At 43.5% G+C, this 27299-nt stretch overlaps 3 protein-coding genes across 4 annotated transcripts; 2 read left to right on the top strand and 1 right to left on the bottom strand.

Moving 5' to 3' along the window:
• Positions 1-1930: 1930 nt before the first annotated feature.
• Positions 1931-5470, bottom strand: LOC112875434 (GPI mannosyltransferase 3). Its single transcript, XM_025939290.1, has 9 exons — positions 5135-5470; positions 4828-4945; positions 4126-4230; positions 3702-4024; positions 3119-3400; positions 2841-3021; positions 2579-2730; positions 2312-2474; positions 1931-2175 (listed from the first exon to the last, which is right to left on the bottom strand). Exons 1-9 carry the CDS (start codon positions 5365-5367, stop codon positions 2089-2091), a joined length of 1644 nt encoding a protein of 547 aa, XP_025795075.1. The 5' UTR covers positions 5368-5470; the 3' UTR covers positions 1931-2088.
• Positions 5471-7149: 1679 nt separating this feature from the next.
• LOC112890111 lies at positions 7150-18683 on the top strand. Its single transcript, XM_025956971.1, has 16 exons — positions 7150-7370; positions 7656-8127; positions 8532-8581; positions 9110-9250; positions 9514-9765; positions 9903-10040; positions 10124-10423; positions 10521-10688; positions 11156-12071; positions 12150-12235; positions 12591-12695; positions 13127-14188; positions 14683-14803; positions 14927-16410; positions 16511-16703; positions 17180-18683. The coding sequence occupies exons 2-16, from the start codon at positions 7665-7667 to the stop codon at positions 18292-18294; spliced, it is 6594 nt and encodes a 2197-aa protein (XP_025812756.1). The 5' UTR covers positions 7150-7370; positions 7656-7664; the 3' UTR covers positions 18295-18683.
• Positions 18684-19680: 997 nt separating this feature from the next.
• LOC112878895 (receptor-like serine/threonine-protein kinase NCRK) lies at positions 19681-26214 on the top strand. Of its 2 annotated transcripts, none has more exons than XM_025943152.1 (10): positions 19681-20114; positions 23253-23382; positions 23516-23641; positions 23722-23838; positions 23953-24210; positions 24315-24556; positions 24636-24935; positions 25031-25270; positions 25362-25604; positions 25707-26214. In XM_025943152.1, exons 2-10 carry the CDS (start codon positions 23313-23315, stop codon positions 26016-26018), a joined length of 1908 nt encoding a protein of 635 aa, XP_025798937.1. In that variant the 5' UTR covers positions 19681-20114; positions 23253-23312; the 3' UTR covers positions 26019-26214. The 2 variants fall into 2 exon arrangements, with proteins under 2 accessions (XP_025798937.1, XP_025798938.1); XM_025943153.1 differs by lacking the exon at positions 19681-20114 and adding an exon at positions 22567-23170.
• Positions 26215-27299: the final 1085 nt, after the last annotated feature.

The following is a 27299-nucleotide window of genomic DNA, read 5'->3' as shown; positions in this document are numbered from 1 at the left end:
TTGCAATCGTGGATCACAGAGTACTGTTCTTAATCAAGTGGTTAGGTACTCCAGAATAACTTTAGATGGAACTTTAGATTTCAAAATAACTAAAATAATGTTTTTCTTGGCAGGTATCTCATCATGCACTATACTTCTGTTTATCTGCATTTTTGCGCTACGGATTGAATGTCAAAAGAAAAGGAGAGATTCTTCCAACAAAATGGGGGTCTGATGTTATATGAGAAAATCAGATCTAAGCAGGCAACAAACAATTTTGACCCAAACAGAGAAGTAGGGAGAGGTAGCTATGGCACTGTTTACAAGGGTATTCTCAAGGACAACAGTGTAGTAGCCATAAAGCTCTCAAAGATCATGAACAGGGTTCAGAAAGATGCATTTGTGCAAGAAATGATTATACTTTCACAGATCAACCATAGGAGTGTAGTCAGGCTTCTCGGTTGCTTAGAAGTTGAAGTTCCCATGTTAGTCTATGAATTCATGCCAAAAGGTACTCTATTCAATCTGATACATCACATACCGAAGCCCATCCATTTCATTGGACACTCGTCTCCCGATTGCCCAGAAATCTGCAGAAGCACTGGCGTATCTGCAGAACTTAAAGGTTCATTTTTCCTGACATAAACACCCTGTAACATTAACATTTGCTTTTGGCATCATGCTTTCTCAATATGAATGGCAAACTTGTCAGATTTTGAAAGTACTTACCTACCATAACAGCAGTATTTTTAGCAACACATATTTGCCATGGAATTGCTTATTACAAGTCACACCATGGAAGTTGGTACTTAAATCCACTTAGATTGTTGCGTCATCTAATATGACTAACCATACAGCATGATACTAGTGACACCAATAAACTTCTAACTCCAAACTATGCAAAACTCTACTCTTGAAACATGCTTTGAGAAATAGAAGCAAGCTTGGAAGTTGATACGTAGGTATTAATAACACTATAAATGTTTTCATGTATGATCAATGTAAGGCAGGAATAACAGGACAGTGTATACTGAAAGAAAATGTAACAATCAACAACAAAAATATTTAGAGTAGTTAGTGTCTTGCCAGTACCTTGCCATGAGACCAAAAAAGTGACACTCCTGTCCGTCAAAGAATTGATCCTTATAACATCTACTTTGACTGACGAGAAACTAGTAATCAACAATACAAATAAATGAGACATTAGGATGTTTTCAGACTTGGTTATGTCACAGTTAGCCAGATAAAACCTGCATTTGGCCAGACTGGTAACTTACCGAGCATTAGGATTAGGTTCTATTGCAATAGCATAAAAGGTGAAAGCAAGGCCCATCAGTTCACTGTTATTTTAAGAGGTGAATCAACAAGCTAACATATTCATTTATCTATTTTGACTAAAACAGAGCAGAAGTAACACATAGTTTGTTGTACTAACATTAAACATTGGGGTACATTCACAAAGCAATGAGACTGGATATACAGTGAATCAGAAGAGTCAATATGGAGAAGATAGTGGACCTTGTGCTACCTAACAAAAGGAGGTGACAATACTATCAGGGCATCTGTAAATAAGCATATTCTTTTTATAAAAAAAATACATTGTCAACTTGTAACTCCATATATGGTGTGACCTGGTAAAGGAGGAGGAGAGTTCTAATAGACTTGATGGTGCAACAGAGAAACTCTTATGAAGTTGAAGCCATTTTAAATGTTTGCCAATTTGTGTGATCCTTTCGTTATGCACATAGCAAATATGTGAGCAAGTGAAGAAAGAAATGAACGAAGCAACACACCTCACTCATGCTATCCATTGTCATTGTTGTAGGAAGGCTGCACTTCCTACTTCAGATAGGAAAATATTACTAAAGCTGCAAATTTGATCTTAGAAGCGCAGACTATGGACATAAAGGATCAATGCAAGCTGTGAATTGTTATGCAGTAACAAAGCACCTGAGTAAAAGTATCATAACATCTCATTTCAAGGGGTCAGATATTAGAAGTATCCAATATTGTTACAGATCATTTCTGAAATGAAAAACTAAAACAACACAAAACATGTGGACATTGTTAGATGAGATAACAGGCCCTTTCTGCCACACCAATACTAAGTCATAACACATCCCTCCGTGAATAAACAACAACAGACGACTGAAGGTCTCTGTCAACCTTGAAATGGGAATGGAAAAATCTCCTGACCTGCCAACCATACAATTGTTAATGAGTTTGATTGTCTAACAGATATTGCTTGGCAAATAATAACAAACACTGGAAAGCAGTAGTTAATGTGTGTCTATTAAAAACACATGATGCCTAAGGCACCATGCAATATTACCTCAAGAAAAGAATTGCGCAGAAGCAAGTGGAGAACATGTCTTTCTTCAGACTCAAATAATACAATGTGACTGAATGAAGTTAAATTTCCGAAAACCTCACCCACAAACTCAGATGGGCTTGTAAGGAAAGAATCCGACTCATCCAAGGTCCCTTTGTTATCACTGAGTGCATCGAAACAAGTCAGCAGCAACGTATGTGCAGGTACAAATATAGTGATATGAGAGGTTAGATCTATTGCATTTCAAAGTACAAAGAAAATAACCACCTAGGAGTGCAGTCCAAAAAGCGCATAGGTAGGTTGTAGTGTAAAGTAGAGTAGTAAGGTGTTGAATGACAAGGCATGAGGAAGAGGACACTCTTCACTCTTCCATCATGGGCTTCTTTTGACAAATAATACAAAACATCTTCTGTTCCTCTCTGCCACAATGAGTGTTACTTATGAGACATAAATGGAAATAATGGAGAAGCAACAAAAGTAATCCTTAGAGCAACGCAAAGCAAGAACAATAATGACAGAGAAAACTTACTTGATGGAATAACGACATATATAAGGCCATGGGAACATTGGTTATGATGAGCAGAATAACAGAAAGTTGCAACCCTGAAAGGCATCTTTTCCCATGAAGGTTTTTGCCCTTGAATTGTGACATTGCAGCTAAGCAATATCCCGAGAACATCAATGCTAAAGGAAGCACCGGAAGAACAAATCTGCAGTACTCAATATATTTGTATCATATGATGTGTCTACTGAGAAGAGGTCAATTGATTACATGAACACCGTACATTTGCAATAATAGGTGAATACCTGAATTCTTTATGGCCAAGTATGCTGTAAACCCCTAATACCCAAGCGATTAGACCTGAAATCCTCCACTCCAGAGACTTTACAATTCCACACATTGCAAATGGTAAGAATGTCCAAATCATGGATGGAAACCCCTGTGTGAAGTACCAGTGGAAGACATGTGTTCCATAGTAGTCTCCTCCTGAAGAGAAGAGGTTGAATTTCAAAAAGTTAAGTGGCACTATGACCTGGGAACCATACATCCACCAATCAAGGAGTGTTGTTACTGCAAGGACAATGACCCTGCAGAAAGATTAAACAAATAGTTCGTATGAAATAGTCATCAATCGGAAAAGATCAAAAATGACATCAGAATAAATAAGTAGCATCCTACCAAGGAAAGAAACAAACACAGAGAAAAAAAACAGAAGAGAATGGAACAGGAAAAAAGAATTTAACATGGCTAACTTCTAAAACAACAGCATTGTGCGTACGTCCAGTGCACGAAATCAAGAAACAATAAAGATAAGGCAGCATAGAGAGCTTAATAAATCCTAAACGACAAAAGATTGAAAGGTTGGCATGAATTTTAACAATAACTCACCCTACTGGAATGACCTCAAGAAAAACAAAATGACATTTGGATTTCATCTGAATAAAATCCAAAAGACCAACATAAAGCCATGTTACAGCACTTGTTGGCCGAATGGCGCAGGATAAAGCTGCTATCAGAAGAGCCACTTTTCTTGATGGGTGAGTTTGTCTATTGGCAGCCTGCTGCTTCGAAATAACTGAGGTTCCCTTGGAAGACTCTATGGCAGTAAACCAATAATAGAGTCCTGCCACAGTCAAAACCGTCTCCAAGCTGTTTGATAGAGTCCGTGGGATGCAGAAAAACATGAACCAGTTAACCAACTGGCAAAATAACTGCAAACAGTTTGTTAAGGCCAAGATCCAATAGAGCACTGCAGTTTTATACTCATGAATGAAATCATATATATCATATACATATATGAGTTTAAGGATACTGTCCACTGGGCAACCTGAACATTGAAAATACATTTGGAAAGCTTATACAAGTACAGATCTCCAAAAGCTGCAAAGACAGATTGCAGGAGACGTGGAGCCATCACCTACAAGAAAACAAATAAACAGATAAGGAAATGCTCACTCTCAAAATGTGCAAAAATGAAGCTGAGGGGAGAGGTAAGGACGTGTCCAGAGTTATGATAGACGTGGACCTGGTTTTCTCGCCAATTTGCTGTTCATATTAATTTTGCAACTTGGTATCTTAGAAATGAGATCAAACTACGAGTCTGGATGTTTCTGAAGAAGCGGGTATCACAAAACCAACATGATGGTTCAAACCCAGTTCCAAGTCACTTGTCAGCTAAGATTTTTTTTTTCTTCTAAAAGCAATAACCGATCGATACTGATTCGAGAAGTTCCGTTCCAAGCAGTACTCTGATGTAACCGACAACTAGAAATTTTTTTCTCAAACACGCAGGAGAGCTGCGTGTCTTTGCATTAATTGGAAGAAAAGGTGTTCGATTACATGCCGACTCCATGGCTGGGGTTAGTATTTCTTTACATGCGCGCCTAGTACAACTAGAAAATAGAAGGGGTGATGCTCGCTAACAATTCAAGCTCCACGAGCTCGTAACTACAATCACTATCCCGTGCCCAATTGATATTCTGCTAGACTTGTCACGAACTGGTTAAGCTATTACCATGAACCATGGGTTGTCGAGGTGGAGTAGCGCCAGAATCTTGTAGAGAGCAGCAAAGATCAACGGGTGGAGGTAACTTCGCAGGCCCCGCTTCCACTCCCAAGTAAGGTGGCCATACCTGCAGCCCAACCGCGAGAAACGAAACGCATTAGCACTCCGGTATCAAATTTTCATGAAAAATAAGGCTTCGCTGCCCCCCTTTTTTTTTCAAGGAAATCATCGCATTCCCTTGAATTGAGCGGCAAACGGATCTCGTTCCGAGCACTCTAAAAAACACCAGTGAAACAAGGAGCAGCAGCGAGGTTACCCGAAGGCGACGCGGTGGGCGACCTCGAGGCACTGCCAGTGCTCGTCGGGGTTGAAGTAGGTGCGCACCAGCAGCGCGTTGGCCGCGCGGAACGCCAGCGCGAGCGCCAGCACCCTCCGGTCCGACCCCAGCGCCGCCCACGGCCGGATCCGCCGTGCCTTCCCCGGCGAAGGAGGCGGACCTGCGTCGCCAGGCGGGGAGCCGGCAGCGCGAGATCGCCTGCGCGGGCTCATCGCGCGCGCGCGCTTCCTGTGTCCGTTTCTCTCTCGCTGCCGGCGCCGCTGCTGTGCCTCGGCGGAGCAGAGGGGAGGGAGGAGATGGGAATCGAGCTGTCAGCGAGCCGAGGCTTGAGCGAGCCCAGGTGCCCAGCCCAGGCTCAAACGGGCTTCGAGGTTCCAGAGCTCGGCTTCAGCCGAGGCTCGATGGGCCGAGGGGATGTTGTGACTTTGCTCTGTTCCGTTGTGATCATCAGGAGGCAAAAATAGGCTAATGGGCTGAGTTATGTGTGGTTAGGGGCTTTCGGCCTGCGTGGGGATGGGGCACAGCCCAGTTACAGCCCATGTTTTTCTTTTTTTCCTTTATTTTTTCTCTTTCGTTTTATTCTTTATTTTTAGCATCATGTAACAAACTTTTTTTTATCGCCCAAGCGACACATAAATGTCGCCTTGCGGTTGAAGCCATCAACAAATACTTAAAAACCTAAAGAAAAAGTCACGACCGTATGGGATTAGCTCTAGTCGACGATCAATAAATCATGGATAGTTTAAAAGAACATCGATATCGATGATCAATAAATGCGTGAGTGGAAGGAGCTAATCCCATTATAGCACGTGAATAATCATTTAAGAGAGAACGGTTGTTGTAAGGAGCTTTGAAGCTTGTGAAGGAAGATTCGTGGAAGGAGGAAGATGGATTGCCATATGGTAAGAAAGAGAGGGGTTATTGGCTAATAGCACAGCGGGATTAACCTTACTCTATTGTTCCTTTTCCACCGAACGCTTTGTTTCATTTCCCCCCTAAACAACCTTGATATTCTCACTAGTGCAGTAGAGTACCTTGGAGAGATGCCCATTTTATTAGTCATCAAGTAATTAGTTACAAAAACAGAATGTCGGCAATTTTCATATCAAATACAAATAATTGGTTATTAAATAACACCTAAATTTTATAATAACCATCTGATAAAAGATGATGTAGTTGGCTTTGCTACGGCGGAAACTCCGAGTAAGAAGATGTAGGTACAAATATGAAAATGGGAGGATTGTTAGCCCATGACAAGATTATAATATTTCTTCCTTTCCTTTTCTTTTCTACATGAATATTCTATTTTATTTTCTTCTACGCTCTAATATTATAACTCGATCACAGACATGTGGATCTCGGTGTCCACGAACCCACGTGTCAGCGACCAAATCATGATATGTAATATATTAGAGAATTTACATCATTCCCACCATCTATGCCAGCCCGCGCACCGCTGTGTTTAAATGATACCAGCCTACGCCCTATAAATCCCTTTCCTAGCAAATAACCTCTCCCCTAGTCGTCCAACTCCTCTCTTCTCGCCATAGCCTTCTCGACACCGGTGATCCACTGGCCACCCTCTTACCTACTTCCGTTGTGGGTTGTCAATCTTTCTTTCCTATTTCTAAAGGATTCTATTTTTCAAAATCGTTGCCCTCCTCTTTATTTCCATCTTATTTCTTTCTGACGCTATACCTAACGACTAGCGGTGCTATTATTATCTTTTTTCCCAGCCTCTTGTGTTTATATCATTTTAGTATCGCTAATCATCTATTATCGTCGATGGCGTCGCGCAGCGAGAACGTATATCCCTCTACATTAAGTTTCAAATAATTGAGAATATGTGATGGGTGGGAAAATGTATCTTTTTATTAATTATTTATACTGTTTCATTCATTCGTGTTGCTAGCGGCGTTGGGGAGCAGTGAAGCCTAGAGGAGATGGGTGGAGGAGGGAGGAGGTAAATAACCCAAAGAGGCATAAAGGCCTCGCGGAGAGCGACGGAGGCCTACAGGACAGGAGAGGAGGAGGGCCCCCGCCCACCGCCCGCGTCCCTCCACACCGCCGCGTTCGCGGAGCTCGCAAAACCCCACTCCCACTGCGTCGGCTGAGCAACCCGGCCCCGCCGATCGCGCCGAACCCTAGCGTCGCCGCCTCCGCCACCGCGATCCGGCCGCGGGGCCGCATTCCCCGCCGTGCTTGCTCGCCGGAGGTATAATTTCAGCATCCCCGCCCGCTCCTCGGCCCCCCCCCCCCCCGCCCGCCCGTGTCTCGCTTCTGCGCTACTTGCTTTTGCGGAATTTTGATCGTGTTCTTGATGAATGCTTACCATTTAGGGTTTGGTGTCTCTTGGTCGTAAGAACAACTTCCTTTCTCGTTATTGCCCTCTCTCGTTGTTGTAGGGTGGTTACTGTACGGCCGGTTCGTGCTTTTGCATTTCCTAGTTGGTGCCTTGTGACTGACAAAAAGTTTGTTTGATGGATGATGCTATCGCTAGGGAGGCGAAATGGCGAGCACTCCTGGAGGATCATTGATAGATGGAGCAGCTGGAAGCAACACGACAAGCGGAAACGGCAGCCGGAATGCTATAAATGGTCCTCACTTGAGGTCACGCCAACTTTTCAGCTTGCCCCCTGCGAGGAGGTCAAGTCGGAGTACTCCGAACCGTTACAGGGGATATCCTCCCACGACGTTGGGCGGTGAGGCATCGGGGTCTTATGAGAAGAAGCGAAAGGTACCGATGGAGGAAGCACCCCATGGAATTTCTGAGGCAGTCAAGGTCAGTGGCTCAGCTCCTCTGACGCCAAGAGATCCAAACAGAAGTTATAGCTCCAAGGACGGTGCAAAAGGGCGATTGAGTGAGCACGCCATGTTTGGGAGTGCTAGGAGTTCAACAAAGAAGCGAAAATGTATGCCTATGAGCAACTACTTATCACAATTCAAGCCGTCCAGCAAGGTGGTAGCCACAGGTACCTCATGTTCTCACCATTCATCATTTATCCACTTAGGTCACGTAGCGCCATCACCAGGGGTCAGGCTGTTTTGTTGTGGTTTATATAGAGTTAAGAAATATGTTGTCCATTTGCAGAAAAATCAAGGGGTTGCCTTGGAATAGTTGAAGGTTTATATGGGAATAGAATGATCGGTTAGGTTAAATTCAAAATTTACAGAAATAGATGTATGGAAGAAAAAAAATATGGAAGTTTTACCAAAAACTTTATGTGGCGCGAATAGATGCAAACCAGCATTTATGTGCAAACATCCACACTGGATTGGGCATGAAAGGAAAACATGATAACCATGCTTGGCTGTTTAGGATGCCTTAGTGTCATGCAAATATGTTGACATATCTGATTTGTGTCTTATTTTGCAGCTGTAGTTGTTAGATCGGAGCAATCATCTATTCCCACAAAAACAAACAAGGTATTACTATTAATCATCTATTCCACCCCTTTCAGATATGCAATATGGCCTAACTGTTTTGATGTTTGGGTACTTACATGTTAGTTTGTTAGTTCTCCCTTTTAAGGCAATGAACATTATGAAACCGAAACACATGTATGCGATAGTCTGTGTCTCGTGAGCTATGCAGATACCTTCACTGTTTAAGACGATTGATCTTGATACTAGCCACCAAAACTTTAGTAACTGAAACTGGCCTGCTAATTCTAATTTGATGTGTTTGTGCGCATTTTACCGCACCGTATGGTCCCTTGCCCAGTTGCTTTTTGCCTAGCTTGCTGTCTCATCTATCATAGCATCCATGCGTCTTCTCTCCCAAATAGTCCAAGAAAGAATTGTGTGTGACCCTCAGGAACCCCACATCTTTTCTTGTGCTTGGATTACATGGGGAATCTAGAGCCATGTTAGACACTGGACTTGGATTTTCATTAGGTCCTGATACTAACTTATTGCTTTCCTTACTGAAATACATGATATTGCTCTTTGCAGGTTAAGGAAAGTCCATTTCAGAAACTTCAGAGATTGCCACATGGGTGCCATCCTGATTTTGACAATGATCATTTGTATTCTGTCAATAAACTCCGCGAGTTCTGGCACAAGTCTCAAGGTGCTGTATTTGTTGATGATAAGGTAAGAACTATGCAAAGTTTAGCAGCATTTCAATCTTGCACCATAAGCAACTTATTTTGGGTGCCTATACTTACTCCCACATTTTCTGGTTTGCCGGTTTCTAGTTATAGAGGTATTCTTAGATGTTCGGTGACATTCTTTTATCCAAATATAATGTTGTATTTCTGCATGCAGATCTTTGCAGCTATATTTAGATTTTTTCAATCTTTATTTCCATTCGCACAAAAAAGAAACAAAATTTATTTAAATCATGTATAATGCAGGAGCATGTAATGAAGACCATCTTATTCATATTGTCAGTTTTACCTGATGCCTGCCAACCTTTTCTACTTCTCACAAATGCTTCGCTACCCTTATGGGAGGCTGAGTTCAGTCGCTTTGCACCAAGTATCAACATTATTGTGTATGACGGGGAAAAAGATGTGCACAAACTAGTTCAGAACCCGGAGTTCCATGAGAACGGAAGACACACAATGTTACATGTCATCCTAGCTCACCCTGATGCTATCTTAGAGGTACTTTGTAATGATCTTCTCAGCCCTATTAATGTTCCTTATTGGTTAGGGCACATAAGTGACTCCTTTTTAACACCTTGGCGTTGCCATTATTACACCTAGCAAATTCTTAACCATATTTGTCTGCCATGACACAGAACATTAAAACTTTAGAGTGCATTGGTTGGGAGGCAGTTATTGTTGACTATTGTCAAAGCTCAGTTCTGGAACACGTCAAAAAACTCAAGCAGCTCCCAACAGATTTTCGGGTGGTGCTTTTGAGCTCTCCCCTGAAGGTGCCTTTCAGCAGCTCTAAACTGTAACTTTGCTTTTATACCACTGTACAAGTAATTCCATGTCGAATCTTGCTATTTTGTAGGATAATCTTCTTGAATACAAGAACCTGCTAGCTTTCCTTAACTCAGAACAAGAAGATAATGGAGCTTACGTTGATGCTGATGCCCTTGCTATGTTGAGAGCAAGGTTTACACGTCATATTGCATATGAGCGAAAAGCGGGTTCTTCAAAATTTTTGGAGTATTGGGTTCCTGCTTACCTTTCACAGGTGCAGCTAGAACTCTATTCTTCTATATTGCTTGCAAACTCATCTATCCTGCAGTCACAAACGGCAACTGACAGCGTTGGAGCTCTTTGTGATATTGTTATTTGTCTTTGGAAGGTTTGCTTTCAGAAAATCCATTCATTTTCAATCTGCATTTGTACGTACATTTTCTGTGAAGTTATTGACACTGCTTCTTCTTGGCTTTATGTAACAGTGCTGCAATCACCCTTGCCTCGTTGGCCTACAACATTCACTTTCCAACACTTGTGATGTAACTGAATCCACAGATGGTAGAATGCACGAGAGTGGCAAATTACTGCTTCTTGAAAAAATGATTAAAGAGATCAGGGACAAGAGATTAAGAGTCATTGTTCTTTTTCAAGTGAGTTATGCCTGGCATTTCCTTCGTTTACTCATGCCCTAGATTCTTAGTTTTAGCAATCATTAGACTTGTCCTTTTGCAAGCATAATTTCTCATCTCCAAGGTATTCTATGTTATACTCATTTGTCAATTTATCATCTTATAATGTTTCAAGCTACATTTTGGTCAACTCCACTGCTAGTTAGCAAAATATTAATTAGGAACGGAACAGTTCTAATTATTATGAATTTGAAGAATTATCAATGGACTCTTAACAGTATTATTCTCTGTTACTGGCATTGGCTTTGGTTTTTATATTTTTCTTGATTATGGGATCATGAATTCTGCGTAAAATCTAAGAGGCTGTCATGCCAGCCCTCTGCAGTCAGCATGTATCGAGGGCATGCTTTAGGTTTTTTTTGAAAAGGACATGCTTTTGTTTATGAGTTCAACATAATTCTAATTGTTTGTTTTTTGCACTGTAACAGTCTGATGGAGCAGTTGGAGACGGTATGGGTAATATCTTAGAAGAATTTGTACGCAAAAAATTTGGCCCCGATTCATATGAACGTGTTCAAAACCGTTCAGCATTTTCAGTGAAACAAGAAGCAATGAATATGTTCAATGACACAACCAAAGGGCGATTTGTTTTTCTGATTGATAGCCGTGCATGCCACTCCAGCATAAACCTTTCATCTGTTGATACCATTATCATTTATGGTAGTGACCTGAATCCATTAAATGATCTGAAGGCTCTTCGAAAGATCAAAATAGAATCACAACTGAAGTATGTGCGCATATTCCGCTTATATACTCCTTTCACAGTGGAGGAAAAGGGTCTTGTGCTTGCAAAGCAAAGCATGATTATTGATAGCAACGGCCAAGATATGTTGCCTAGTTTAAGCCATTGCTTGCTAAGCTGGGGTATATCATTCCTCTTCAGCAGAGTTGAGGACCTTCAGCAAGATAACTGTGCTAGTAAAAGTTGTGAAAGGAACACAGTATTAATGATGGATAAAGTACTTTTGGAATTCTTAACAGAACTGTCCACAGATATTGATGATAGCTGCAAAATAAATAGTGCGATCATATCAAAAGCTTGTATGAGTGGTGAGTTTTATTCAAGAAACATTATTCTGATAGGTGAGAGAGTGGGAGTGTCTTCACTGGATGGAGATCCACCTAAATTCTGGTTAAAGTTGCTTAATGGGAAATCCTGTTGTCAGCGCAATGAACCAATCATAGTTCCCACTGAAGAAACTAATGAAGCCAGAAGGAAGCTTAGTAAAAAAGGTGAAATTAAAGGTTCATCTTCAAAATTTTCATCAGATGTGACTAATAATAACCTGTTTCCTGAAACTGGTACCCCATCCAGTGCTGATGCTCATCTACTTCCTGAAGCAGGTAAAACGATTTGAAAGGGTAGTAACTTCTGTTCTTAGGTGTACATATTACATTGTTCTAATACAGTTCATTCCAAAGGGATAGAAAACCTGAGCACGCCTAAAAGTCTTCATGCTGAACTTAAGCGCGAGTTATCAAAGCTCATTAAGGTGTTAAAACTACCGGTATGTATTATGTAAGATCTTTCTGTAGTTTTTCTTTTGCTCAAAACTAGAAACAAGGATTGTGTGACATCTGCTGTCCAGAGTTGCTCTTCTGCGCCTTTTACGACTTTCTGTGGTATGCCTGATGGTTATATATTCTTGATGCATGTATGAAACAGTGATGTACTACTGCTTGTTATACTTCAACATGAAAAATAGTCCTGCTAAAGTTCTTTACTTCCTTTCTCTGCGCCTCTTGCCACATTTAGTGTCATACTGATCTCATTATTTATAGAAGTTTCTTTTCCTTTGGTTTTGGACTACTTTTTCGTTCTTCCCAGATTTAATTGGCATCTCCCATGAATCACAACTGCAGGATAATGTATGCTTTAAGGCCAAGCAGCTCCTTGAGTATGTTTTAAAGAATCATCTAGTAGTGCGGAAGCCACAGGGCATACTGCATGCATTCAACATAGCCTTGGTAAGATAGGCACCACAAGTTACTTAGGGCCTGTTTGGATCCGGGCGACTAAACTTTAGTCCCATCACATCGGTTGTTTGGACATCAATTAGGAGTATTAAATATAGGCTAATTATAAAACTAATTGCATAAATGGAGACTAATTCACGAGATGAATCAATCAACCCTAATTAGTCCATCATTAGCACATGTTTACTGTAGCACAACATTACCAAATCATGGACTAATTAGGCTTAATGGATTCGCCTGGCGAATTAGTCTCCATTTATGCAATTGATTTTGTAATTAGCCTATATTTAATACTCCTAATTAGTGTCCAAACATCCAATGTGACAGGGACTAAAGTTTAGTCCAGGTATCCAAACACCCCCTTAGTTTAGTTTTACACTGGTTTTAATCTAATATAATAAGTTTTTTAATATTTGCTTCAGTGTTGGCATGCTGCTTCTCTCCTGAAATATTCCAAGTTGGATCATCGAGAATCACTTGCCCTTGCTGCAGACTGCTTGAATTATGAATACAATGAGGAACTCATAGGATTTTTCTATAAAAAATTAGGAATCCTAGGTGGGAGAAGGAACAGAATACAGAATGATAGATTTTCACCACATGAGAGCTCATCTGTTAACTTGAGAAGTGACCACATTTCTCCGAAGCAGGCAATGGATCTTCATGGTAACTTCACAGACGGCACTCAAGAGAGCCTGTCTGCCGCTGAGCAGATGGTTTCAGATGGGCAAGAGTTGGTATCTTCTCCAGAAGCCAACAGAGAATGCCATTTGTCAAGTGAAGAATCCCCTGGTAGGATCGCAACCAAAAGAATAGATTTATTTAACAACATTTTCTCCTTAAGAGAGAAGAATATCCTTGAGAAACAACAACTTGAGATATTAGAGTTAACAAGTCAGAGAGACAATCAAGTTTTGAGACTGAAGGAGGTATGCCATGCAGTTGTTCATCACATTCGGATAAGTGACATTGATGAAGAGATCAGAAAGGACCAAATAAAGCTAGTGATTAAATGGTTCACTATGTTTATGCTTGCATTTTTTGTGCACATGAAGCTCCAGCTTGCTGAACTTGATGCATTGCAATCTAAAACATGGGTTAAAGAGCAAATGATGAAGGAAAAACTCAAACAGGAAGTATTATTATCAGGCCAATTAGATAAATTCCTTGATCTCTGCAATACTCTACCAGATTCTGATTTCGACATTGAGGAATTCATCCATTTTAAGAAACAAAATGGTGATAATCATGTTGACAACAGTTTGGACTTGGGCTGTGACCAGCTTTTGGATGACAGATTGATGGAAGTTACTATAGTACGAAATTTAGTTCCATCAGAGGCTCAAATGACGTCTGGCGCAGGAGCAGCATCAGAATCTGTAGCTCTTCCAGATGACAATATCCACTGTAGTTCTGATGGAACTGAATTACAAAGAGCCTTTTCTGCAAGTACTATTCCTGCAAGTCATGATTCAATAAATCAGGTATTACACTTGTCAGCTGAGTTTTTCTTTCTTTTGCTATCTGTCATTCAACAACACTTTTGTTTACTATGCTTTGATTGAAATTTGTTTTGTGTTTGAAGCCTATCAAGGTTTTTATATTGTCTTTCTGGCTAAGCTTCTCTCGGTGGACCGGTTAGAGCATCGAACTTCGGGAATCGTTGAAACTCCTGTCCCAACCCGGGTTCTTCTTAGAACAAAGCCTGGGGGGAGTCTCCTCCCGTGGTCAATTTTTTTGTATTGTCTTTCTATACAAAAGATTCTTTTAAGAAATTATCTTGTTTGTTGAAAATCACTTAATGCCGTGCCATTTCATGCTTCTAGTGTACCATTGGTACTTCACTAGTGTTTAATGCCCTTTCTTTTTGTGTGTTTTCTCGAACCATTGCACTTGGCTTATTATTTGTGTTGGTTTCCATTTGTATATGTTTCAGTGATGCCTGACTACTGATCACTGATACCCTTCTTATATTTAGGAATCTTCGACTGGTGAGGCCAGAAGTATTGAACATGCCAAGAGGGACAATATTGCTGATCCAAGTGTGTTGCCAGGAATTGAGACTTCTCTTGTCAAAGGAATTAATGCAGATGATGATGGTACTGTTGCAGCAAATCCAGACCACTTACATTCCCCTATCTTGGCTTCTCCACCAAACCTCATGACCTTGCAGCATTCATCTGCAGAAGCAGAACCAACTGATCCATTGCTTGCAATGACAGGTCGGGATCTGCAAACTGAGTTGCAAACATCATGCCCAACATTGGATACTCAACATCAGATGATGTACCCTGATGATTCTAGTCAAATGAATCTTGAACGAGATACAACATCTGAAATATTGCAGGAAGGGACAACTTCCGACCATTTGGGTGATTCCAGTATGGGATTTAAAGATGAAAATGTTGACGCTGCTGCTGCATATCCATTGAATTCAGAAAATCAATCTTATATTGCTCCACACAACACAACTGTCTCGCCAGATGCTTGGGAAGCTGAAACTCAGATTGATCAGTCAAGTCTACCTGCCCAACAAAACTTAGTAATTTCGGGACATCCACCAGCAGAAGCAGAACCATCAAGTAATCTGGACACGGATGCTGCCTGGAGTTTGCAGCCTGATATTCAACCATCAAGCCTGATGTTGGATGCTGACAGCTCTCAAACAAGGTGTCAGCCAGAAACTTCACCTGTTTTGTCACAGGGAGGTAGTACATATCACCATTTGGCTGATGGCAGGATGGAAATTCATGTAGATAATAATGGTGCTGTTTGCGCACATCAAGCCCACTCAGAATCATCAACTTTTGCTGCCCCACAAAGCACTATGTTGCCATTTTCTTCGGAGGTTGGAACTCATGCTAATCTATCAAGTACGTCTTGCCTGCAAAGCAGTGATGCACCTTCAACAGCTCCAGCTGCAGTGGCAGAATCCTCTGGTATGTTGGGTGCACAGGTGGAACAGGATTTGCATCCTGAAATGGCACCATCCACCTCATTTTTGGATGTTCCAGTTCAAAGGATGCTCCTGGATGACAGGAGTCAAACATGCTGTCGACCAGATAAAGCAACTGATTTATCAGAGGAAGGTGAAACTGAATATCTATCTTGTGCTACATGTAATCTGGCCACCTTACCAGTGTCTAGTGAAGCTGAAACTGAGAATGGTCAAGCAAGTATGCCTGCGCAGGAAATGAGAAGTCCCCATGCACAACATAGTTTAGCAACTTTGCAGCTTACAGTTGATGATCTGCAGCCACCAACCTCGATCCTCCCGGAGGAAGAAGAAAGGGCTGGTATGTTGTGTGCCACAGCAGCTCGGGATTTGCAACATGGAATGCAACCGTCAGTCACTGCACAGGATTTGCAGCCCGAATTGCAGGCATCATCTGCAATGCACGATCAACCTGCAGAAGCAGAAGGAGCAGGTACATCGAGGATTACCATTTCGGCTCAGAATTTGCAGTTTGAATCACAACCATCAACCTCAGTTCAGCATATCCCACCTGAGAGAACACACCCTGATGAGAGGATTCAAATAGGTCTTCAGCCAAACACAACATTGAGTCCTGAGCAGTTCACCCAACTCTTTACAGTGGCACCTGCAGCATCTAATAATTTTTTATGTAGTTCCGAACCAATGAGAAATGAGTTGGAAAGACTGAACTACGTGATTGCTATGCTTAGTAAAGAGCATGAAAAGAAGGTTTGCATATTTTACTTCTGTATCTGTGTTTCTTACCCTTAATTTAGATTGCATATGCTAATCGTGAGACTGTTCATGTCTTCCTTCTATGCGTGGACAGAAATCACAACTTCAAACAGAGTGCAACCAAGAAATGGAGAAGATAATGAAGAAATATGAGTCGTTACTTCAAAAGGAAACTTGCACGTATCATCGATGGACCACAGTGCTTAACGATAATTACAGGAAAGTTTTTATGCAGCACTCATTAGCTGAGAATTGGGAGAAATTTATGAAATCAACCCCAGCTCAAGGTACCATTACCAGTCTAACTTTCCAAATGATGTTCTAGGGTCGTAATTAGTCTTTCAGTGCAAAACCCTCGGATCAAATTTCCAATTTGGTGTTTTTGGTCTTTGCGATGTCTATATCTAATGCAGCTCTTCCACTCTACGTTTGCTTTTGGATTTTCTTATAAGATTGAACACTTTTTGAGTAATATTAAGCATTTTGATGTCACTCGACTCAGTTGACCTGCATCCTGGTTATATTTGGTTTCTCTTTTATGGTGGATTTATGGCCTGTATCGCAGCTTGCGAGGAGTTACGTTCTAGTACCATATTTTTCCCAATTCTTGTGCTGTAATGCTACATGCTATGCCTGTATTGGCTAGTTGTATTACTTAATTACAATGATCTGCATATTTAGATCTGACGTAGTCATTGAGTTTAATGTTTCTCATTCCTAGGAACATGTGAGTAATGATTTGCTTCTTCCTTTTTTTATACAGAGAGATCTGTGAGCCCCAGAATTTGGCAGGCACCTCATCCTTTTCCGCAAGCATCATCTAGTACATCAGCCACTCGACCACCAGTATTAACCTCCTTTCATTCAACAGGACCTTGCGTCCAACCTTCACAGGTGGTTCGGCCATCAGCATTTGAGGCTGTCCAGCTGCAACCAGTCTTACCTGGAAATTTTTATAGAACAACGCCATCACCTGTTGGTTCAATGCCTGCACGAAATGGGAGCTTCATAGCTGCTGGAACACAATCACATGGACCTGTTCCTATCCTCCAGCAATTCCAGCAATCACGTGGAACACAGTCACCATCTGCTATGGTTCGTGGAGATCAACAACAACTTGGTGCTATCAATCCAGGAATTACATCGTTGAGACAGTACGCCCCTGGTTTGTTGGAAAGCTTTGCATCTGTCAGTGCATTGGCAGGTGTCCCATTAACCTCCACAGCAGCAGGTTCAGTTCAGCAGGCAATGCCATCAGCATCGAACTCACTTCCACCTTTCCCAGAATCCTCGCTGGTACCAGGTTCTGCCCCAGTGTCAATGGGAAATTTTGTGCAGTCTCCTAGCACAATCCCATTTGCCATGGCAGCCCAACAAGCACCGGGCCTGATTCCAGGTTTGCACCGCATGCCAGGTGGTCCACTGAATGGCGCAGCGGGTATTTGGCAAGCTGGAGGTCACCTAGCAGGTACCAACCAGGCTGCTCCTGAACCTAGTCCAGATGCGCTGCGGCTCTTACAACGACAGTGGGGCCATGCCATGGCACCACCAAGCTCAGTTCAGCAAACAGTGACAGCATCGGCATCGAACCCACATCCAGGCCCTGTGGCGCCGTCAACAAACCGGTATCTCATGGCAGTCCAGCAGGCATTGATTCCGAATCCAGCTCGCGGCAACGTGGCAGGTCAAGTGAACGCAGCGGTAGGAGTTTGGCAGCACGGTGCAGCTCTCCCAGCAGTTGCCAGTCAGCCTACTGCTCGTGGACCTTCCTCGTCGAACGCGCAGCCGGGGGCCAGGACTGGGCCGCAGACTAGTGGCGTGGGGGCCCAGGGAGGCTCGGGTGAAGAAGTGGTGTGCCTATCTGATGATGATGAGTAGCAGTAGTAGTAGTAGTAGTATTAGTGTCGTGGCGCATGTCTGATCCGTGGGTTAGTGGCGTAACCGCGTAGTGTAGGCATGGTTTGGATTAGAGGTGCTGATATCTGACCCGGCCCCTTTATTAGTAGCATCCGTGGTAACAAAGGGATGGCATTTGGCGCTGGTGAGGGTAGTGCATCATCAGGCGTTTTGGGGCTGCACAGCAGATGGTAAGTAGTAGTACATGTGAAGTTTATAGAACGGCGGATTGCTTGTTTCTTTGTCGGTGGACGGGTTCCTTGATGCGGGACGGGAATGCTTGTTGACACCAGTGTGCTGTCGTGAGAAGCTGCTTAATTACAGCTACTCACTCTTGTTAATCTAGCGTCCCCCAGTGGCTGTGCGTGAGAGGTTGCTGCTTGTGTTAGTCTAAAATATGTTTGTTTGCGTGGTTGCTTGAGCCTCGGGATCGGATCTGGTAAACCTGCAGTCAGTATTCTGCAATGAATCTCTGTGCAGGCAGGGAGCAGAGTATGGCATGTAATGTTTGTGTTGTGGGGGTCACAAACTCACATGGCGCCTGCACTGCGCATGCCGATCCGATCCAACAAAGTCGTCGGCGGCCGGAGTCCCAGCATGTGGAGGAGGAATGCCTAGTGTCATGGTAGGGTCGTGTGGAGTGTGGACATGACACGGGGGTAGTTTTGAAATTCCGATGCTGCATTGGGTGGGTGAGACTTTGTGGCCAAATGTGTGTGTCCCAAGTGAAAACATGTTGGTTCGGATTTGGACAGGGCAACAGGAACCTGTATCTGGTACGGAGGGCTGGTACAGTACAAGAAAAAGATGACCATTGGCCATTGCTACTAGGTGCTGCACACAAGATGCTCAAAATGAGGCGAGTCGCACTCACACACATGGAAGCAAGCTCATGTCCGTGAGACCGATTTTAAGGGGGTCGGGTCGGACGTACGCGGCGGTGGTGCGGTGACGGTGGCGGGTTTGGTTTGATTCGGAGCTACTATACTCGCTGCCGACAAGTAGAACCGAGCGAGGCTGCCCGGTGGGGGCTGCTGACTTTTTTGGCACCTACCGTGCCAACCCGTGCTGCTACAGCACAGAGCAAGAGCTGCTTCAGTCACATCCTATTATTTAGTTCAGGGACTAAATATAAACTATCTATAAAACTAATTGCATAAATGGAGTTAAATCTAATTAATCAATATCATCAAATCGTAGGCTTAATGAATTCATATCGGGAATTAGTCTCCATTTATACAATTGGTTTTGTAATTAATCTATATTTAATATTTTTAAATATTATCTAAACATCCAATATGATGGGCAGTTCGGGGATCAAAACAGCCCCTCGGCCCAGCAAGCAGGATACTCCATGGTTGATGCATGATGGTCACGCCACCCTCCTCACTTACGCACGCAGCACGACGGTGCGGCGGTGCACGGCCCTGCCTGCCCTGCCGCGGTCACGCCCCCCTCACCTCCCTCGTTACTTGGATTGATGGATCGATTCATTTCATTCCGGTGTCCACAGCGCTCGCATTCAAAGCCCTGCGACTGTGAGGCTCTCCTCCTCCTCCTCCTCCCTCCCTCTCTCCCTCTCTATCTCACACACACACACGCTCCAACAAGAAGAGGGGTCCCAGCGCAATCTCTCTCTCTCTCTCTCTCTCTTTCTCCACGTTGACGCACACCAAGGGCTCCAGGGAAAGGCCCGGCGTCAGGGAGACGAACGAGGAATCTCCAAGGAAGGACGTGAGGTCAATCCATGGAGACGGAGCCCCATGGAAGACGACCAACTGCTGCTCGCTTCACTGCATGAGGTACCTCCCCTTCCCCTTCTTCTCCCCTCCCCTCTCAATCTCTCATACCGCCGCTGCGCTCTACAAAGCAGAGCAGCCAGGCTCGCTGTCTGCAACAGCAACAGAACCCCATTGCTTATGCCATCAATTCCGGTTCCTCTTCCTCCCCGGCTCCCCCTTCTTCCACCTCTCCGCGGCCAGCCGGATGTGCCTTTCTCACCGATGCATACAATACATGAAGCATCTGCTCCTGCTCTTCTTGCATTTGCTTTTTTTTTTAATTTCTTACTGTATTAGTAGTTTGCTCGAGTCGAGGCACTGCTGAACCTGAACCTTGGGCAATTTTCTCTTAGGCTGAACTGAACCATGCCCTCTCCTCCTCAGCACCTGTGGTGTGGTGTTCTACCACTCGAGTGCTGCTGTTCTGGGAACAATTCTGCTCCCGATCCCAGACAGGCTGCCTGCATTCCACGCATCAATGCCACCCTTCCTGTAGCTTTCACCACTGATCCGGTTGGTGACTCTTACCAATCGCAGGACCCACCCCACTCCGCTACCAGCCATCAATCTCTCTCAACTCACCATCAACCAAACTGGTGATGAGTGAGGGCCATTTCTTCTTCTTCTTCTTCCATTTCCCTTCCCAGCAGCAGCCACCAATCCATGACTGTGTTGCCGGCACGGTGCCTATAGATTCGATCTCGGCCGTACGTTTAGAACTGGACGCCCGGATTGGGTGGTTTAGCTAAGCCTACCACCACTATAATCACCAGCAGAGCAAGGGGGAGATGCCTTTTCGGCTTTTTGTTTCTCTCGTCTCTGACAGAATGATGCCCAGCCCATCTGCCTTCCTTGGCCTCTTCCCTTCCTTCCCTGCAGCTGCACAGTACAGAACCATTCATTCATTCGCCCTCTGCACCGCCAACTAGTTTACTCTCTTCGAGTAGATGTAGTAACTTTCTTTTTTAAAAAAAAGAAATAACTTTCTTTTTTTCGAACCTTGAGATTGACTCCTCCACCGGGACCTTAACCATCCTCCTTTCTTTAGTGGCGAAAGAGGACTCCTACATAATCTTTCTTTTTACCTCCCAATGCGCTCACTCCCTCACTCACAGGTCAAGTGACTGCATTTGCTTTCACATGTTTCACCGTCTAACATTGACTAGGATCAACACATGCATCGTCTAGATTGGGGAATTCACTTCTCTGCCACTGATGCAATTCATTCACCCATGGATAGTCACGAGGAAAACAAAATGCAGATAGGCAAGCTCCTTGTTGAAAAACAACAAGAAACAAGTAGAGTACTCTACCTATCATGCCACTAATACCAGTAGTTAGAGAGAGGGAAACAAGGTATTTTCCTCTTTTTTTTTTCTTGATGAGCATACCAAATTTTAGCGACACCGGAGGAAAGCGACCTGCGTGCTGCGGCCACTTCTACCTAAGCTGAAATATACATGCCGTAGCGGATCTTCAGTTCTGCTGTTGATTTGAAGATTATACATGTATGTGTCAGGTAGCATGTTCCCTTTTGCAGTGTAAATGGTTTCCCCTCGTTTGAAAAAAAGGAGAAAACATTGCCAGGAAGCAGCACATGCCAACAATCTCGTTGTTACATTATCATTTTCTTTCTGCATTGCTATCTTCACCTAATGTGCTTAACCGTCACGGACCCAGATAAAGAAAGCGTTAGATTAGTACGACCTTATATTCTTTGCGATGCCAGGTGGCTACAAAAGCAGCTTAACATTTTGTTGCATCTGAAGATAGTGCTCTTCATGCTCCTTGAATATGCTTGCCGGTTTACATTCGCGTATAGCAGTGCTTTCTGAAAAAGGGGAGAAATTTTGGGCATAGAGATCAGATCATGGGGGCCCAACTACTTGGTCAATTTACTATAACCCAATAGTTTATTTTAAGTTCTGGATCCATGAGAAATCCTGTATTATGGTATGTGTTAGATACAATGCTGTTGATGTGTATCTTGCAACTAATTTAGCATTCAACGATTCTTTGGATGGATCGCACCACCAAAACAATTTTAAATTAGGAGCAACGATCAAGTCACTACCAAAAGAACAGCATATTTTAAGCTCCAGGCTGCAGTAGTAGTTGGAGAGGGCACATCCATAGGCATGCATTTAGGGATGGGATGCAACTATCAAATTAATGAAGATTGTGAAATGGACAATTGATTACTGCAAGAAACCTCTCTCTTGTTCTTGGCCGACAGAATCCAGTGGCTGAAATTGAGTTTACGTCTTGTTCGAGAAAATTTTTTTCCAAAGAAATTGAGTTTACATATTATGATTGTGATTATTAGTCTAAATCGTTATTGCTTGCCGATTTCTACCAATAGGTTACAATCAGCCTATCAGGTTCCTGAAATCTGCCCTGTTTTGATTGATATATATATATATTTTTTTTGGAAATTTGGTAACACGGCATGTTGCTGTGAACAAGTTGAACCTTGGGAATAATCTGTGCCCATCATTCAAAACTTCTTGCGAACATCCTTCTGCCATTTTCTTGCACTGGCTGGCTTTCAGAAGTCTGTTCCAGCCTGAGAGCTCTGATCACCTCCAGACTTGGCAGTTGTTGCTCCCATCATTACAGGCCAGATGTCCTTTTAAGTTATAATCCAGTGTTGAATGCCCCTATTAGAACATTGCACCTGCACCTAAGTACAGTCAGTCTCGTTTTAGCCTTTTAGGCCTACTACTACTTCCTACTGTATATATAGTGCTGTAGGTTGAGATGTCTCCTATCTTGCAAGCTGCTGCACTGAGTGTGCTAATAGTCTTTTGGAAGTAAACGTATATTTGTCAAACTAGTGTTTGATAGCTTCTGCCACTTCATTGGAAATTCCTGCATTGCATATAAGCTGCCCCTCTGTCTATCTGTTCTTAAGCCTTCATCTCTCCCCCACCTTTCATCTTTCCTGCCTCTTGTTTTTTTGTTTTACCTATTCTCCTAGGCATGTTGTGGTATATTATGATACAGTCAGTCAACTATGTACTTGCTTAATTTCAAAACGTGATGAGACTTGTTCATTGTGCTCTGCATGTATTTGGGTGATGTTTTCTATTCCTTTTTGGTCAACAAGCTATGGTTTCAAACACGCCAATACTTATTTTTTCCATCATTATTTTTCAGAGCTTGCACTGAATGGGACCTATTCAATGCTTTCCCCGTTCTCTATTTGGGCGCTAGCTGATGGATCTCCACATGAAACTTCTCCTGGTCCCCCTCAGTTGTGTTCTTCTGATGCAGGCAGCATCATGTGGTAAGTTCTACATGTCATGAATATACTGTACTTTTATTTCTGTAGCTGTTGTGGCAAATGCTTGCAAAATTAAAGAAAATTCAATGGCTGATGAAAGGAGACAATATCTGATACAAATGACGCTGTTATTCAGATGGCACCGCGGGCGAAACTGAAATGACAAATTGGACATGTGTATGCGCAGCTCATCCAGTAGGTGAATCTAACTCTAACAGCAGCCTGTTGTCCAATTGCTCTTCGTCCTGTCATTGCCAGCAAGGTAAGGGCAGTCAATTAATAACTCTCAGGACTTACCTATCATTATTACCAATATGGTACCTGAATTGGGCATTCCGGCAGATGAGAATGGGGGCACGGGGTCATGGAACTGCACATGTGCCTCTGACAAGACCTTTCAGAAAGAACATGCTCTGATACGCGATAGGAGTTGCTTCTCTTCCTGTAATTGTACATCTGGTATGCAAAATGTTCTTGCTCAACAAATCAGAATTTCAGATATATGAACCACGTATAGACTGAATGTTCAAGTGAAATTCGGGTTACTGAATGTGGTCTGCTTAATATCTCCAGGAAGTTCAGAGGAAGGGAAAAGGCATGTCTCCAGCAAAACAGTCATAATTACGCTCCTAGTGTGCGTGGTTCTCACCACTACTGCTTTCCTTGTCACCACTGTATACTACTTTCGCCGCAAGGATGCGCTCTCTCCTCGTTCGCAGATATACTCCTTTGATAAATACACTAGCTGGAGCAGCAGATCAAACCTTGTCAGCCATCGATCATCTCCTCGCCCCCAACTGAAACCGAAACCAAGGCTCAGTGTTCTCAAAGGCAAGCTTAACGTATTTATTTTCTCTGCCTGCAATTTGGGTGTTCTACTTGATTGATAGCCTGAAAATGGATACCCTGTTTTTATTTTCTTCTTGTGGCTGCAGAGTTTCTATGTAGCTGCCCTAGCATTTGTGGGGGTGAAAGTGGCACATTCCCGGGTGTTATCATCCGGTTTTCGTACTCAGAGTTGGAGGAAGCAACTGGGAAATTCTCAGACGAGCATCTTATCGGAGTTGGTGGATCAAGCAAGGTATACCGAGGCCAGCTTAGTGATGGAAAAGTTGTCGCCGTGAAAAAGCTTAGGCCCCTGGGAGGTGCAGACGAAGACTTCGAGTTCCTGTCTGAGGTACTGCAGACACCAAAAGCTGCAATCTTTGCTTATACCATTGCAATTTCCTCACTCACTTCTCATGCGTGATGAATAGATCGAGCTGCTGTCGAGGCTGAACCACTGCCACGTGGTGCCATTGCTGGGGTACTGTTCGGAGATCCAGAGCCGGCAGCTGGAGAGGCTGCTGGTGTTCGAGTGCATGTCCAACGGCAACCTGAGGGACTGCCTGGACCTGAAGCAAGGAAGGAAGCCCATGGACTGGCAGACCCGGGTGAGCATCGCGCTCGGCGCCGCGAGGGGGCTGGAGTACCTGCACGAGGCGGCGGCGCCACGGATCCTCCACCGCGACATCAAGTCCACCAACATCCTCCTGGATGACAAGTTCAGAGCCAAGGTTATTACTGGTGATTCAGTGATCAGTGACCTGAAATGCTTGTCACTGAATGCCGCAACTCGTGCTGAGATTATTTTTTTTGTGTGTGAGTGCAGATCACTGACCTTGGCATGGCCAAGTGCCTGATGAACGACGGCGTGACGAGCTGCTCGAGCTCCCCGGCGCGGATGCTGGGCACGTTCGGGTACTTCGCGCCGGAGTACGCCATCGTGGGCAAGGCGTCGCTTAAGTCGGACGTGTTCAGCTTCGGCGTCGTGATCCTGGAGCTCATCACCGGCCGGCCGCCCATCCACAAGTCGTCGTCCACCAGGACTGACGAGAGCCTCGTCATCTGGGTACGTGACTTGCTGTTCGCTCAAAGCAACCAGCAGAAGCCTACCAAATTTATTACATGGATGAAATGCTGGAGATGGCAATGGCGCGCAGGCGACGTCGCGGCTGCGGGACAGCAGGTTGGTGGTGACGGAGCTGCCGGACCCGACGCTGCAGGGCAAGTTCCCGGCGGAGGAGATGCAGATCATGGCCCACCTAGCGCGGGAGTGTCTGCAGTGGGACCCGGAGGCCAGGCCCACCATGACCGAGGTTGTCCAAATCCTATCCACCATCGCCCCGGCACTACATGGAACAAAGCGCCGGAACCTCCCCATCGCCGCCGCCTTCAACCTCACGGTCAGTGCTCTCTCGATCTTTTCGTGGCATCACAAAGCAAGTATGCGATTGCCACGCACCGAGGCGTTCTGACACTGCAATCTCAATTTGTCAATTCTGCAGCCGTCGCCGCACGTCGGAAGATGTGATCCAGAGCCCACCGACATAGAGGGGCAGCAGGAGTGCTCGACGACATCCGTGCAGTGGCAGCAAGAGCGGTGCGCGCCGCCACCGTGCCGTGCGTCCTGGCCCGGCTACAGGAACAAGGGCGCGGCGGGCGGCGGTGCGGTGGTGTCGGGCGAGCTGGTGAACGGGATGCTTCTGATGAGCCCCCATGGGCGGAGCAACTGGCGGCCGCCGCCGAGCGACGAGGAGGAGGTGGTGGACCTGACGGAGCCCTGGCTGGAGACATTTACGCCGGCATTGTTCAGATAATTAATGAATTATGTAGGAGATTGACAGTGGATTTGGTTAATGCAGCGGTGTTATTAGCAATAAGCTCTAGCGGAGGGCTTATCCTTATTCATATCTCCACAATCCACAGTACATCTGCATCCATGAATGTACAGAATATAACCACACAGGCAAAGGTATTTAGATTGAGAATTAAAGAATGTCATGTTGCGTCTCACTGTTCATTGTTTCGTCTGTCATCGCCGCTTCACCTCCGGTCGTGCCCATCCCTCGTGCGCACCCTCTGCTCCACCTCTGCCGACAGTGTCCGCCATGGCGCCATGGGTTTTATCTATTTCCTCAATACAATTATGTTAAAAGAAATCACTCGATTCACTCTGATCATGTTAATCGAAAAGGAAGAATATACACTGAATTTTGTAAACATCTAATCATCTAAACTAATGTAAAGATTCTATATCAAATAAGATTAATAAATAGCTAATTTCAAAATATCTAAAATTATTCTACATGAGCTATTTACATATGTAATTTGCTTCCCAACACTTCTCTCATTTTGTGCATTCTTCTTTTCATTTTCACACATCTTTCTCTCTCTTCTTTCGTTCAAATGAGTAAAATCTCAAGTTGAACACTAGTAACGGAAGGAAATATTTGCATGAGTTCAAATTGAATTGAATTAAGACATAACCTTCACTAACTATGTTATGTTTTTCTTTTCAAATTTTTCCCAAAATTAGAGACGGCACTAATAATAATTGTCTGGTAAATAGGATATGGAAGCATAATTATGAAAAGACATATGAAACTGTGATAAAATTATGAAGAAAAATTAAACATTATGTATTGATCAATTTTAAAATAAATTCTTGATAAGAAGCTCTAAAAGTATAAAACAATAAATTTAGTCACGGTGGGCCGGATGATATTTCAGCCGGCGTGTAGCCAAAACTAGATGGGCTATCTTCACCGTTTTCCGTTGGGACGGTTGGACTGCCAAAGACTAAGTGACGACTCAACATGAATGATTCTTTTGAATAAACAAATTTTATAACGATAAGGAACTCTTTCCGAAGAAAAGCCTTAACGAAAAATTTTCAACTGATGTAGTCACAATTTTTTTATGAGTATGTTCGCGTGAAGAAAAGATGAACCTAAAACAATCCTCATAGGTCTAAATTATTCCATGTTTACAAAAATCAATCTAGGATATGATGAGAAACTCTTGACATGAAGTTTAAAAGTTAGATCCAAAATTTTCCCTAGGTTACCCAAGAGTTTGATGTTGAACTTGAGAGAGTA

This window comes from Panicum hallii, chromosome 1 (assembly GCF_002211085.1).
Source record: "Panicum hallii strain FIL2 chromosome 1, PHallii_v3.1, whole genome shotgun sequence".
NCBI classification, from domain to species: domain Eukaryota; kingdom Viridiplantae; phylum Streptophyta; class Magnoliopsida; order Poales; family Poaceae; genus Panicum; species Panicum hallii.
Note: the sequence above shows the minus strand (reverse complement) of the source record. Positions and strands in the feature narration are given on the sequence as shown.